The sequence below is a fragment of the Bos indicus x Bos taurus genome, chromosome 9 (assembly GCF_003369695.1).
Source record: "Bos indicus x Bos taurus breed Angus x Brahman F1 hybrid chromosome 9, Bos_hybrid_MaternalHap_v2.0, whole genome shotgun sequence".
Classification (NCBI taxonomy): Eukaryota; Metazoa; Chordata; class Mammalia; order Artiodactyla; family Bovidae; genus Bos; species Bos indicus x Bos taurus.
In genome coordinates, this window is record NC_040084.1 from 11,632,733 (window position 1) to 11,647,027 (window position 14,295).

The 14,295-nt window shown below is 34.6% G+C and overlaps 1 protein-coding gene across 50 annotated transcripts in view; it reads left to right on the forward strand.

The window, feature by feature from the left end:
- RIMS1 (regulating synaptic membrane exocytosis 1) overlaps positions 1-14,295 on the forward strand; it is a 606,124-nt gene that overhangs the window by 428,312 nt on the left and 163,517 nt on the right. For 49 of the 50 annotated variants that reach the window (XM_027550929.1, XM_027550882.1, XM_027550886.1 and 46 more), the window contains 7 exons: positions 1,549-1,672; positions 5,342-5,388; positions 8,033-8,145; positions 10,286-10,416; positions 11,003-11,174; positions 11,279-11,432; positions 12,571-12,642. In XM_027550929.1, coding sequence (XP_027406730.1) covers positions 1,549-1,672; positions 5,342-5,388; positions 8,033-8,145; positions 10,286-10,416; positions 11,003-11,174; positions 11,279-11,432; positions 12,571-12,642 — 813 coding nt within the window. The remainder of the gene's footprint in view (positions 1-1,548; positions 1,673-5,341; positions 5,389-8,032; positions 8,146-10,285; positions 10,417-11,002; positions 11,175-11,278; positions 11,433-12,570; positions 12,643-14,295) is intronic. The other variant, XM_027550889.1, reaches the window with a different exon arrangement.

The following is a 14,295-nucleotide window of genomic DNA, read 5'->3' on the forward strand; positions in this document are numbered from 1 at the left end:
TTAATGGATTACATTCATTATTTTTAAAAAAATGAAATAGAACAAAATAGAATAGAAAATATCAGGGTAATTATTATTTTAGAAAATATTTTTTCATACAGACACGCATATACATTCACATGATGTAAACTTTCTTTTTTCTTTTCTTTTTTTGGTCAGTAAATTTAAAAGACTCCTAATACATTTTAAAATTGTATTACTTTTTTTTAATAGAGTGATGTGTGTTCATTCCTGTTTGAAAAACTGCAAGTTAACATCTTAGGTCAAATGATCAGAAGTCATTTAACTATTTGTACTAACCATACTCTTTTGTCATACCTAAACAGCATTATATGCTTGTCAAATATTTGCCTTTTTACTTTTGAGTAAGCAAACACTTGGGGGTAGGGAGAAGAATTATTTTAAAGTAAACCTAGCAAAGCAAAAATCTACTTTTTTAAAAGGCATAACTAAAAAGTTCCATATTTGTCATTAGCTTTAAACGTATGATGGTGATATTGATCCATTTATTAGAGACATATTTCATTTGCTACTGAAGTATTACAGGAACTGATAACAGCAAAATAAGCATACACAAAACAAGCACAAAACTAAGACTCTGCAAAGTATCCCTGTGGCTGGGATATTTCAGCTGAGCCTCTATTGTCAATTCAAGGGTACATTGCAGAGACATTTGAGAACTAAAACTGCTCTAAATATTTGTGAAAATAAGTGTTTTTTTCCAAATGTTCTTTGGTGAAAGCTCTGGTTAATATAGGAGGTGATTAGTCCTTGTATTTTAATACTGTGTTACTCTCTTCAGTGAATCTTCAGTTATTTAACAACTTAATATGTATTATATTTTTATTAAAATATTTTCTAATTTTACCTTAATTACCATGATATGTATTATGTATAGAATGTGTGTGTATGAACATCTGGAAGTAGGTTGACTGTCATGCAACAATTTTACATCTGCTTGCTTTGTAATTTTGCCATAGCTCCCTGCGTTACCCTCTGGGTATGAATTCAAATCCTTTCATGCATTTTTATTCTGTTGTGCATCTGGAGAAGGCAATGAAGCATGACTTATAGTTGGAAAATTCATGCCAACAAATGTTAATTACTATTTCTACCGAAAGTAAAGCAGGATTTATGCAGCATTTAATAATCTTTCATGTATAGAGCCGCCTACATTTATATTATGGAGGGCATGCTGCTAATTATTATTTTTGATATTGCCAAATGAGCTATGCTAATTCCATCCCATAGCATGAGATGATTTTTATATTATTTCTGATATTTCTCAAAAGATAGTTTGTGTTGTACTGTTTCAAATGACCAGTAATCTTTTATGGGGGAAAGAAAAAAACAAAAAGAAAAAAGTGTTTAGAAAGAACCATTTAGCTGACATTATATGGCAATCAATTTGCTTTCAAGAGCAGAGCCTAGATGATTAAACTATTTGTATATGTTTTGCATTTCTTTGTTTAAAAAAAAAAAACAAGAAAAGATAAGAAAAATAAACAATATATAAGGTAAAAAAATACCCTTCTTTTTAAATTCAAGGGGATGAAGTTCTAGAATGGAATGGTAAACCCCTGCCGGGAGCTACAAATGAAGAAGTTTACAACATTATTTTAGAATCAAAATCAGAACCTCAAGTTGAAATTATTGTTTCAAGGCCTATTGGGTAAGGCTAAAAAAACTTGCTTCTTAAGTTTAGTAAATTACATGTATTAGCAGGGTTTCTAAAAGAAGTTTATACATTCATACAGTACATGTTACAATGGATAGTTTTTTCTTCAAATATGGGCATACATTTTAGATCTTTCAAATCTCAATTTTTTAAACTTGGACTGAATTTCCTTCACTACATTTTAGGAGCTCCACTATTTAACAATTGTAGTATCAAAAAGTATGTATTTTTCATAAGTGGGCTATAAAGTAAAAATATTTTCTTTTAATGGTAGAACTATTTATTTTTATTAATCCTAAATTATTATAGTGTTTCCTTAAAGAGAGTCACTTACAAACTCATCTTTTTGTGATATTTAAAATAGTAGTCATTTCATACATCTACATGACTTTTTGTTATTCTACTAAGAATGGAATACTTTTTCTATATCTTTAATTATGGATAGTTCCAAATTTTATTTAAAATCAAGCAAGTGTGAAATATTTAAGCATTTTAATTGGCCATGATAATCTGTGTGATATTTTTAAAACTCCAATTTTCAGCATAATTTAATAATCTACAGTCAATGGGATATTTTCTCTCTGTATATAGAGTTCCCATATTGGTATTTTTTCCTAAGAAACCCACAAGTCCAGAATATTCATTTTGCCTGTCTATAATTTTTTGGAAGGCATTTTGAACTGTTTCATAATTAGCTTAATGTTTGAATATATTTTTTGAAATTATTCCTTTTTCTATTCTCTAAAATATTATAGAGCCATAAATTCAAGACTTTTTATGGAAGAGTAGTAACCTTAATTTTTTGTTGTTCTCATGAATGCATATCAATGCAAAACATGCAAGAAAATATAATTATCCTAATTCTCAAAGAACTTAAACTGTATGATCATATATTCTAAAGAATAATATACATATATAAAACTCGAAAGTGAAGGCAAGCTTATAGTCAATTTTAAGTGGTGATTATTAAGAATAAAGATTGAAGGCATTTGCAGAAGTATTGTACATTTCCATGCAGATTTTTTAAGAATAACAACACTATATAATTTATGCTAGTTTTACATGACGTGTTCTAGTGCTGAGGTAAACATGAGGCTGGAAAAGAGGTAAGTAAATTGGAGAATGAATCAAAAGTATAAAAAACAAAACTTAAAGCATTGGGCACATTACCAAATACTTTCAAATATATAGTGGTTTTAAAAGTAATCAGCCAAAATACCATTGATTCATGGTGATTTAAAAAATAAAAATTAACAGACAGTTAAAGTGGACTGGAATAACATTCAAATTATCTTTAGTGTAAAGATAATTTTAAAAGTATTCTTTGCAAAACAGACCTAAACCATCATGGATTGTGGGACTCAAAGAATATGGGAATACAAAGATTATATTTAAATAAAAATTAAATCTGATATCAACTTTCTAGTTAATAGGGAACTTATTAGAATCTTGGAAGAATAATTCTAGATGTATTTAGTAATTATGTTTCATGTAGTTCTATAATTAAAGCAGAAAGCAGATATGTATTCATTGTTTAAGGGGATAGTTATAGTGATTCCAAGAATCATCCCAAATGTAACTTACACGCACACTGACCACCATGGTCTAATAGACATCAGCCATCCTGAGGTACCACCCGTTTTTGCTAGCCCACCTAATGTAATGTTCTTTACCTTTACGATGGTAACTATAATTTTTTTTTAATGATTGTAATTTTTATCCAGACTGTTTTACCACCTTATTTGTGAGCAGAACAATTTCAGAAGGCTTATATAATTGTCAAGAGGACATTTTTTGCCTGAAAATATTACTGAAGCAATTAATAAACATTAAATATATTTTAATTCTGTCTCTTCAAAAGAATTTTTTGTAACTTCTCCACAGTTCTTCTTTCACAGACACATAAAATTCAAACTTCTATCTAGTTTTGAAGTTTCAAATTTTACTTTCATAACTGAGGCTAATTTTCAAAGAAGTAACATTATCTAAAAAAATATTGTTTCTAGATTTTTAAGAATTGATTTTTTGCCTTTGAATTAAGAAGAAGGTAGAAGATAAATAGTTGCTTTCTTGTGTCTTAGGTATTGAATAATTAGCCTCATTATCACATAAAATATATATTTCAGACACATTATTAATTGTACATGATTATATAATAAAATTTGGCTTCCCAGATGGTGCAGTAGCAAAGAACCTGTCTACCAATGCAGGAAACACAAGAGACACAGGTTCGATCTCTAGGTTGGGAAGATCCCTGGTATTAGAAAATGACATTCCACTCCAGTATTCTCCCCTGGAAGATCTCCTGGAGGAAATGGCAACCCATTCCAGTTTCTTTGCCTGGAGAATCGCATGGACAGAGGAGCCTAGTGGGCTACAGTCAGTCCATAGGGTGGTAAAGAGTCAGACTCAACTGAAGTGACTTAGCACCAGCATTCTTGCCTGGAAAATTCCATGGACAAGAGGAGCCTGGTAGGCAACAGTCCATGGGGTTGCAAAGAGTCAGACATGACTGAGCAGCTGAGCACACATAACATACACAAGATTAATTGTCATTTGTAAGAAGTAAAAATTGTAGGTGGTTGGAATTACTTTGCCCAAAAATGTGAAAATGAAGAGTCAGGAAAATAAATCACCAAACAGAAAACTGTTTTTGTTTCAATTCCCTCCAAAAGTGCAAAGAAAAATCAAAGTAAAGTTAGTTCACAAGGTAAGTGGTTAGAAATTCTTAAATAATATTCTGATAATTTTATTGGGACTAACTAACTCCAGTCTGCTTTAATTTGTCCTGTTAATACTTGTATATTGTTAATGGCCTTACACTGATACAAAAATATCTTGGAAAAAAGAAGTTAAATAGTTTAATACAATATAATTCCCAAACCCCAGGGTTCTAAGGCCACAGTGGATAATGGACGAAGCTGAGGTCATATTAAATATTTATTCAGAATAATTTGTGAGTGTGTCAGGAGTGGGTGTTCTCACAAGTCACTTTCTGATCATCTAGTAAATGGCCATATATTTAGCTAATTTGAGCATAGAGATATGAATCTCTGTATAGGGTTATATATGTGTATATGAATTATATATTCACATATATAATATATTTTGGCTTTTTTGTTGCTAGCTTGAACCATTTTTAATTTCCAAAGCAATCCATCTTTTTTGTTTTATTAACTTTGCCCATGATATTCACCATATTATTTTATTCTCAGGAGATGTTTCCATTCCTTTCATTCAGTAAACTCTTTCAGATGTGTTTGTAAAGCATATTACTGATTTGTAAAATATGTGTCATTTTGATTTTCTAGAATTGAAATAAAATATTGCCTTTAACATTTTTTATTTCCAAAACCTGCTGTTTTGGTGGTAAAAATATTGTGGCGATTTTAGCCACAATATTATTCTGATTGTTGTCATGTTAAAGTGTTTTGGTATTAAATATATAAAAACTTGTTTTTACTGAAGTTTTTGTGTGTGTGTGTGTGTGTGTGTGTGTGTGGTGTTTGACATTCATGCACATTAGAAATTGCCTTAATGGTAACTCTTGTCCATTTCCACACCAAAAGGTTTTTTGACACCACTGAGATAAAGTGTGGTTATGATTGCCTCAGGCAGGGTGGTTTAGCTAATGGGATTTTCACCATGCCCTGTTTTTTTTAGTGACATTCCAAGGATTCCTGAGAGCTCCCATCCACCACTGGAGTCCAGTGAGTATAAAATTTAAGGTCTTTTTCAGTTATTTGATATAAATGAGTTGTCAACCATGGGAAATCCAAAGAAGATCTGCTTTTTTTTCTCTTTCTATTCTTTGTGTATGGGGGGTGGGGATGTGAAGTAAAAGTGAAGTCACTCAGTTGTGTCTGGCTCTTTGCGACCTCTCCTCCATCCATGGGATTTTCCAGTCAAGAGTACTGGAATAGCTTGCCATTTCCTTCTCCAGGGGATCTTCCTGACCCAGGGATTGAACCCTGGTCTCCTGCATTGTAGGCAGACTCTTTACCATCTGAACCACCAGGGGATGTGAATATGTCTAGCAAAAGTTCAAAAGTCTTTCTTGGCAGTAGCCTTCTGCATCTTAGCATTTAAGATGCACAGGGCAAAATTAATGAAACAGTAACAGTTCTATTTGTCTATTTGTTGTTGTTTAGTTTCTAAGTTATGTCTCTTTTGCGACCCTATGGATTATAGTCCTCCAGGCTCTTCTATCCATGCGATTCCTCAGTTTTCTCTGTATTTCACAGAACACTAGAGTGGATCAGCATGTCTTTCTCCAGGGGATCTTCCAGACCCAGAGATCTAAACTGTCTCTCCTGCTTAGCAGGCAGGGAAGAGGAAATGGCATCCCACTCTAATATTCTTGCCTGGGAAATCCCATGGGCAGAAGAGACTGGCAGGCTACAGTCCATGGGGTCACAAAGAGTTGAACATGACTTAGCAACTAAACACAACAACAATTCTAGTTGCCTTACATAAACATGTGTTTTGATGCTGGATTATTCTGTTTCATTGGAAACTGACTTCATGGCATGAGCAGTCTAGTGAAGGAAAACAGGCACAGAAGCAAATGATTTTAATTCAGTGTAACAGTGTGGAATATGACCATGAAAGTGATGGGTGGGGTAGAGGGAGATTTCAGTGCAAATAAAGGGGTTGAGGCTAGAGGGTTAAGTTATCTACAGGGACATTAAAGGGACTCCAAATGAAAGATGATAATGTGGGTAATGAAGTTTTCAAGGACAGTGTGGAAGTGACTTAAATATTTACTTTGCAATGTATTGGCATTAAATTGATAATACTAGGGCTTTATCACCAAGCGTTATTATGTAACCTAGCTTATTGGAATAGAAAATACAAGGTGATTTTAGGATAAAACAAGTGATGGTTATAAGAAGGAAATTTACGGGTGGGATAAACAAGGAAGTAGGGATCAGATGAATTATTCAAATGTATAGCATCGTGTTCCACATTCCCGCTGGACATGAGCCCATGGTTGGTTTTGAGTTTTCTAATATGAAGGGAGAAATGGGACCAACTGGATAATTTACAATGTTGATGTTGTATTTAAAAAAAAAAAAAAAGTCTATAATATTAGAAAGGTACTGTTAGAAGCAACGATGTCTGAGAACTAAGAAGAAAATTATCCTAAGAATACTTCATCAAGGAGACACAGTTAACAAAGAATTTTATAGCACTGTATCTTATATTTAAAAGTCTTTGGAAGGTGCAGAATGACACTGTGTGATTTAATTTAACCATATTGATAATTTGCATGTATGGAAAAAAGTGTGGATGATGTACTCTTGGGAAAAGGTTCATACGTACTGTTTTCTCAATAAAACTAAGTCTTGATGGCTGTGGGTTCAAGGTTATACTTGCTGGGGATATAGCATTCTGCAGACGCTCATCCTGCTGGTTGTGGACACTTTATCAGTGACCCAGGAAAAGTGGACTTTCATTTGAAAGGGGGGAGAAGACCCTCTCTGCGGTGCTGTGTGGGAAGCCACTGTCCCTCCTCCACAGGTGAATCACTGGACAGCATCCTCAGACAGTCAGGAGACAGATCTGTAAAATCACAACCGAAAGAGGTGGAAATCTTGTTTTAAAAGAGTGGTGAATACTATCTTAGGTAGACGCAGCTCATAAATTATATGATACGTGCATTCATTTTAATTTCAGTGAGGGCAGTTCGTCATAGATGATCCTAAGATAATTAACATAATGGGTACCATCTTTCTTATCGTTAAAGCATGAAGCCTTTAGCTCTGGATAAGGCTGTACAAGAACCTACATTGGACAATATCCTCTAGAAACTTAGAAAGTCAATGCTAACAGAGTGAAGCAAACAAATCCAGTATGTGTTTGTATCACTTTGCTACTACTGCTGCTAAGTCGCTTCAGTCGTGTCCGACTCTGTGTGACCCCATAGATGGCAGCCCACCAGGCTCCCCTGTCCCTGGGATTCTCCAGGCAAGAACACTGGAGTGGGTTGCCATTTCCCTCTCCAATGCATGAAAGTGAAAAGTGAAAGGGAAGTCACTCAGTCGTGTCCGACTCTTCACTACCCCATGGACTGCAGCCCATCAGGCTCCTCTGTCCATGGGATTTTCCAGGCAAGAGTACTGGAGTGGGGTGCCATCGTTAAATTCCCTTAAAATAGACAATCCAAGAACACGTGAGAATAACTTTCTAGGACCTCCCCACTGCAAGTGGTTTCTGCTCTTATGGGTGGCACTGAATTATGATTATATACCAATAACATATGCACTTAACATTTCATGAAAAATATGTATTCTTCACATATAGGTTATAATTATGTTGTTAAAAAATACTTAATTTCCCCCCTCATTTTAGGTTCTAGTTCCTTTGAGTCTCAGAAGATGGAAAGGCCTTCCATTTCTGTAATTTCTCCCACAAGCCCTGGAGCTCTCAAAGATGCCCCACAAGTATTACCAGGACAACTTTCTGTATGTATCTGCAGTGCATGTTGCTGACCATTAATGTCCGCTCCCTGCTCTGCTTCTGTCTTTAAAGTGTGTGGCTTTGCTTGAAAACTGTGATATAGTCAGAATCATTTAACATCATCATCTACTTCATCAATTTTTCATTCACTTATTAGATTGTTCCTTTACTCACATATTTATTTGAACATATCTATGGAGTGCCTACAATATGCCAGATGTGCCGAACATTAAGTGATACCTTAAGAAAATAAACTATCAATTATTTTTGTGTGTGTTGGATGAAAGTTTCTAAGGTAAGTAGTTTAGATATAATAAAAGCAAAGAGTTGTGTTCTGTTTACTTAACAACCTCATTGTCCTGGATCTTGGAAAACTTAAATTTAACATATTTTTTAACTTCTTAAGACATTTGATGAAACTCTCCGTTACTGATCTTAGTGTGAAAAAGCTAGTTTTCTTCACTACTGTTTTATATGTGATCTGGGAAAAGCTGAAGTCAAGAAGCATGTCTAATACAGGATATTTGTGTTAATAGCTGATAGAAAATCCTGCTTCACACAGTTCTCTAGTAGCTGGTCTTCTGCTACGTCGGTAATGTGTGCATTTCTATAGTCTATTTTTGGCTGTTCTCCTCTTAGTTTTAATTAAATAAAAAAGGTAACTGTAAAATTGTTGCTGTTTTTAAAACCTTTCCTGGTTTTAGCTTCTGTTTTTAGTAGGTTGAAGACCTCTGTCTAGTCCCTGTGCCACTGTTTCAGTGTGTGTGAGAATCTCTCAGAAACATCACCTATATTTTAAGAGGGATAAAAATCCATCTCAGATTAATGAAAAACACACCTCTGGAATTAATTGAGAACAGAGATATGAATTGGTACAGATCTGGATTTGAATTCTTAATCTGTCCCTTACCTTACTGCTGCTGCTGCTGCCAAGTCGCTTCAGTCGTGTCCGACTCTGTGCAACCCCATAGATGGCAGCCCACTAGGCTCCCCTGTCCCTGGGATTCTCCAGACAAGAACACTGGAGTGGGTTGCCATTTCCTTCTCCAATGCATGAAAGTGAAAAGTGAAAGTGAAGTCGCTCAGGCATGTCTGACTCTTAGCGACTCCATGGACTGTAGCCCACCAGGCTCCTCCATGCATGGGATTTTCCAGGCAAGAGTACTGGAGTGGGGTGCCATTGCCTTCTCCTTACTACTCCCTTGTTAAATTAGCTTATTTTGTTACAATGACTCTTAAATGTATTACAATAAGTACCTATTAAACAACTTATCTTGATAGTTCTTATTTAACCATAAACCCAAAGCTAACTTCTAAATTAAAAAAAGAAAAAGAATTAAAGCTAACATTGTCTCCTGCCAGTACAGATACTGCCCTGACTGTATCCACAGTTTTGCCAGTAATATTTCAGTATGTGCTCTTTTCTTGGTTTTCTTTATTCATGCTATCATGAATCTTAGTTAAAGAAATATCGCTTGATCTTCATTTGGTTTGAAGGCATCATATATGCAGGATACCTTCCTTTTTGCTTTTCTTCTCTCATGAAAATTAACCTGTAATAGGTTAGTTGAAAATTAAATGAGGAACGCAGCAGTACCTGGTATAAAGAGGCCTAAAGTAAATGTGTTTCCTGACCTCTTCCAAGTTATTTCAGTGTACTGTTTTTATTTATTTATTTATTTATTTTATTTCAGTGTACTGTTTTTAGCATCAGACGTTTTGTTTCAGCCACAAGTGGCGCTGCAGAATGCCTTTAGCCATGCTGTAAATCATTAAGATACTTATAATCACCAAACAGTTGCATTCAGCATTTAAAAACAAGAAAAATTATTTCAATATTTCCCTCTTCCCTTATTATTTTTCTAAAATTTTTACTATTATTTTTATTTCATCACACAGTATAAGAGAGTATATATCAACACTGCAGGCCTGCCTGTTGTAAGTCATGTTTAAAATGCATGAAGAGGAAAGTCAAGTTCTAAAGTGGTTATGCTCTCATGTCGGTATTCTTTGCTGAAAAGTATCTATGATTCAGCTGTATTTTGCAACTTGAAATGTCCTTCAAAAATAATTTTAGTACTTTTTTTGAAATTTTAATACCTTGTGATTTTTATAAATGCTAATTTCTGTGTCCCTTGCGCTTAGGTGAAGCTGTGGTATGACAAGGTGGGCCACCAACTGATTGTCAATGTTCTGCAAGCAACAGACCTACCCCCTAGAGTAGATGGGCGTCCCAGGAATCCCTATGTAAAAATGTATTTTCTTCCAGATAGAAGGTATGAAATTTTTTAAAATATTTTTTAAATAAAATCTTTACTTATAGAAAAATCTTTATTTATAGAAAAAGTAGAATTTCTTCTCCTGGGATATAGTTTCATTTAGTTTTTAAAGTTTTATTGAAGTATAATTGATATACCAAAATTTCCACATAATTATTTATATTTTGATGAGTTTGCATATATGTGTACACCTTGATATAATTTTAAAATATAATAGGTAATCCTCTATGGGGGGATAAGCTATATATTGTCCCTAAAAAATTCCCTCAAGCCTTATATTTCTTTAAAATAACCTGTCAATTAAAAATTTTTTCATTACCTTGTTTCTATATCTGTTGGTCTTTGAGAGCTACATCATTTAGCTTGTACCCTTGTGTGTGCGTGTCTATAATCATAACAACTGCTTATATCATAGTTAAAACTAGAATTGTAATAAACTCAGCTGTCTTTTCAGACTTTTATATAACAGGTATAAATTACAAATGGTAAAAATATTCCAAGATCAGTATTGCATGTAGCTACAGTAGGTGGCAGCATATACTTGCGTTTGCTTTTTCATTTACAAAGCATACTTACTTTTCAGTGATAAAAGTAAAAGGAGAACCAAAACGGTAAAGAAAGTCCTCGAACCAAAGTGGAATCAGACTTTTGTCTATTCGCACGTGCATCGTAGAGACTTTAGAGAACGGATGTTGGAAATAACCGTGTGGGACCAGCCCAGGGTGCAGGAAGAGGAGAGTGAGTTCCTTGGAGAGGTGAGTATATGGTCAAGACCCGAGTGAGATGCTTCGTGCAGCTTCTGCAGTGTGCATTATTCCTTATGCCTTTCCTTGATCTAACCCGAGGGCTGTCCTTTCAGATCCTCATAGAGTTGGAAACAGCGCTTCTAGACGATGAGCCACATTGGTATAAACTTCAGACTCACGACGAATCTTCACTACCTCTGCCTCAGCCATCGCCCTTCATGCCGCGGCGACACACCCACGGCGAAAGCGCCAGCAAGAAGCTGCAAAGTAGGTGGACGCTCTGCTCAGTTGCCAGGAGCAATTGTGTTGTTAGGTCTGAGTTCCATATTGACGTTCAGGGTATTTTTTCAAATGTTCATTAGAGATTATTGAAAAATTAGTCATCTATATAAAGAAGCCTGGCAAGACCGTTTTCTCCTTTTCCCAGAGAAAGTAATACATACAATATAGGGGAGTCATTCCAGAGGTGAAAGTTTAGAACCTGTGAATTATAATCCTTTGTGCTGATGGAGTTGTTCATTGGCTGACCGATGGGGCAGTTATTGCCTTAATTGATGGGTTGCTGTGTAGAATATCTTAATAACCATATAATTCCTGGATATTTTAGTATTATTTATAAGAAACATTTTCTCAAAAACATTATAAAATCTGTTTGCTTTTACTCTTCTGATGATTGGAGGGGGGAAAAAAAGTACTTTTTTGCATTTATTTATTAATTTTTGAATTATGACTAAATCTCTTATTGGACAAATGAAACTTAGAAGCCTCATTTTGGTAACCTGGAATCAATGTTCAAATAATTGTTCAAATGTTCATATAATTAAATGTCATGTTAGTGCTTCTCTGATGAATTATTTCCTCAGATTAAATCTTTAATGCAGTGTAATGGCTAATTTTGAAGGCTAAACACACATATTTATAAAGGGACCTGATACCCTTTCAGTGACATGAGTTCCACAGAATTCCAGCCGAGAAAGGTCTCTCTGAACCTTTCCACTCAGCCCCATCCTGCCTGCACTGTGCAGGAGGGTGTATAAGTGGGTAGAAAACAGTATACACTTTGCTGTAGACCTTAATTAAAGAATAATTTGAAAAGTCAAAATGCTATTCTATGAAATCTTCTTTCTTATGTGTGTCTTCAGTGCTTATAAGGATGCTGAGAACATGGTGTCCTTGGAGAACAAGTACTTGAAAATCAACTGCACATGAACTTCGCAGAATATATATGTACAAGAAAATCACTTTTTTGCACCCTGAGACATTGAAGTCAATATGCTTCATTCACTAAAAATAAAGTGTTTAGTAGTAATGTAATTAGCATTTAAAGAGAAAACTGTGACCATGCCCTCCACATTTCCTGACCCGAGCAGACGCAGAGGTATCTGTTTGCCTTCCTGTCGTGCAGGGTCCCAGCGAATCAGTGACAGTGACATGTCAGACTATGAGGTTGATGATGCGATTGGAGTGGTCCCTCCAGGTGCGTGGGGGGAGCGGGGTGGCGTCACGGTGCTTCTGTGCTTGCTGTCCTGTGGGTTTCCTGACTTCCCTGGGTCCCACGCTACAGATCTATAGCACAGAGAAGTCTGAATGATATTATTCCATGGTGACTTGTGTTCCAAATTATTGAGAAAGTGTGAAATGGACTAGTAACTATTCGTTAACATCCCCCTTAAATTAAATTAGATAGGTTCTCCTTTAGAAGCATGGCTCGTGAGGTTAAAACTGTCAACTCAAAATTTTCTGAGCAGAAGTGAAAATATGAATTCTGAAAAGATATAGTTAATTTTAAATAAAAATCCCACTCTCCTATGTTTTATATTGTATCTCTGTGACTTTCCTTCCCGTGTTTCTGGAAATAATGTAGCCGTCCATGGAATATACCGAGAAATGTGCATGGCAGGGTTTAAATTGCATGTGGCATGGCTTAACTTCAATGCTTTTGTGATGTGCTGATTATACATAGAATGATTATACCTAGAATGTGTATGTACGTTTTACAAAAGGAAATGCTTTAGAAAAGTTTGCTATTTAAGTCAATGTCTTTTGTCACTGTATAAATTAGTAAAATCTCTGTGATATTTTGCAGTTCAAGTCTGTTTCTCACCTGACTCTAGTCAGAAAGTGAGTAAAACCAATTAGTAAAGACTTATTTTCTTGGCACTAACCCTGTTCCTTTTATTTGCTAATGAAAAGTAGGGAGATATTCAAATGAGAAAAAAATTAAGAGAACATGTTAGGATATTAAGAACATTTTCTTAGGATGATATTGACATATGCCCCCTTAATTTGCATAATTCTTCAGACAGGGATGCACCTAATTTGAAGGCAGTGATTTTGGTAAATGTCAATAGACAGATGCCACACTAGTGACTGAGTTTACAATTTAAAGATTTTTTACGACTTCATTAAAACTGGGAGAATATTATGGAGAGTTCCTTTAAATTAGGTTTCATTTGCTCCCTGTAATTCAGAGAAAATGTAGTCTTTGATTGCTGTATGAAGTGTCAGATATCCTTAACAACAATAAATCTGGCTCTGTATATCTATATACTTAGATTACCCCTTGATATCAGACCATCAGGGAGAGTTTTAAATAATAGTGGATAATTGTGGATTACAGTTCATGTTTTGCTTTCTGAGTTTGTTGGTTTCTAAAAGGATCAGAATAATTAGACACACTCACTCTACATGGAAACTTCCACACAAAATTCAATAGAATATTTTTTATGAAATTGAAAGGGGGAAGGTAAATTATACCCCTTGGCATATTTAATAGAACTCAGATGATTCCTGATAGGAATGGGGTCTTGTTATCAAATCTTTCTAACAAAAATTTTGCCTTCCAATTACCTTAATGCTGTGATTTCCAACTTATCTAAATAGAATTTGCTTCTGTGGGTGGTTCTCATATTTGATTCACCTAAAACTTCATACTTTTATGATGAGGCAGGATAGCAAATGAAGGGCTAATATAATAAATATTACATGTATATTTAGTTGATCTCTTTCTAGGCTTAATATTACAATTTCTGAACAAGGAAACTCTACATGAAATTAAAAATAATACATGAATTGCTGTTGTTTTTGTTATGAAAGTATATGAAATTATAAATTAATAGCACTTATGTTT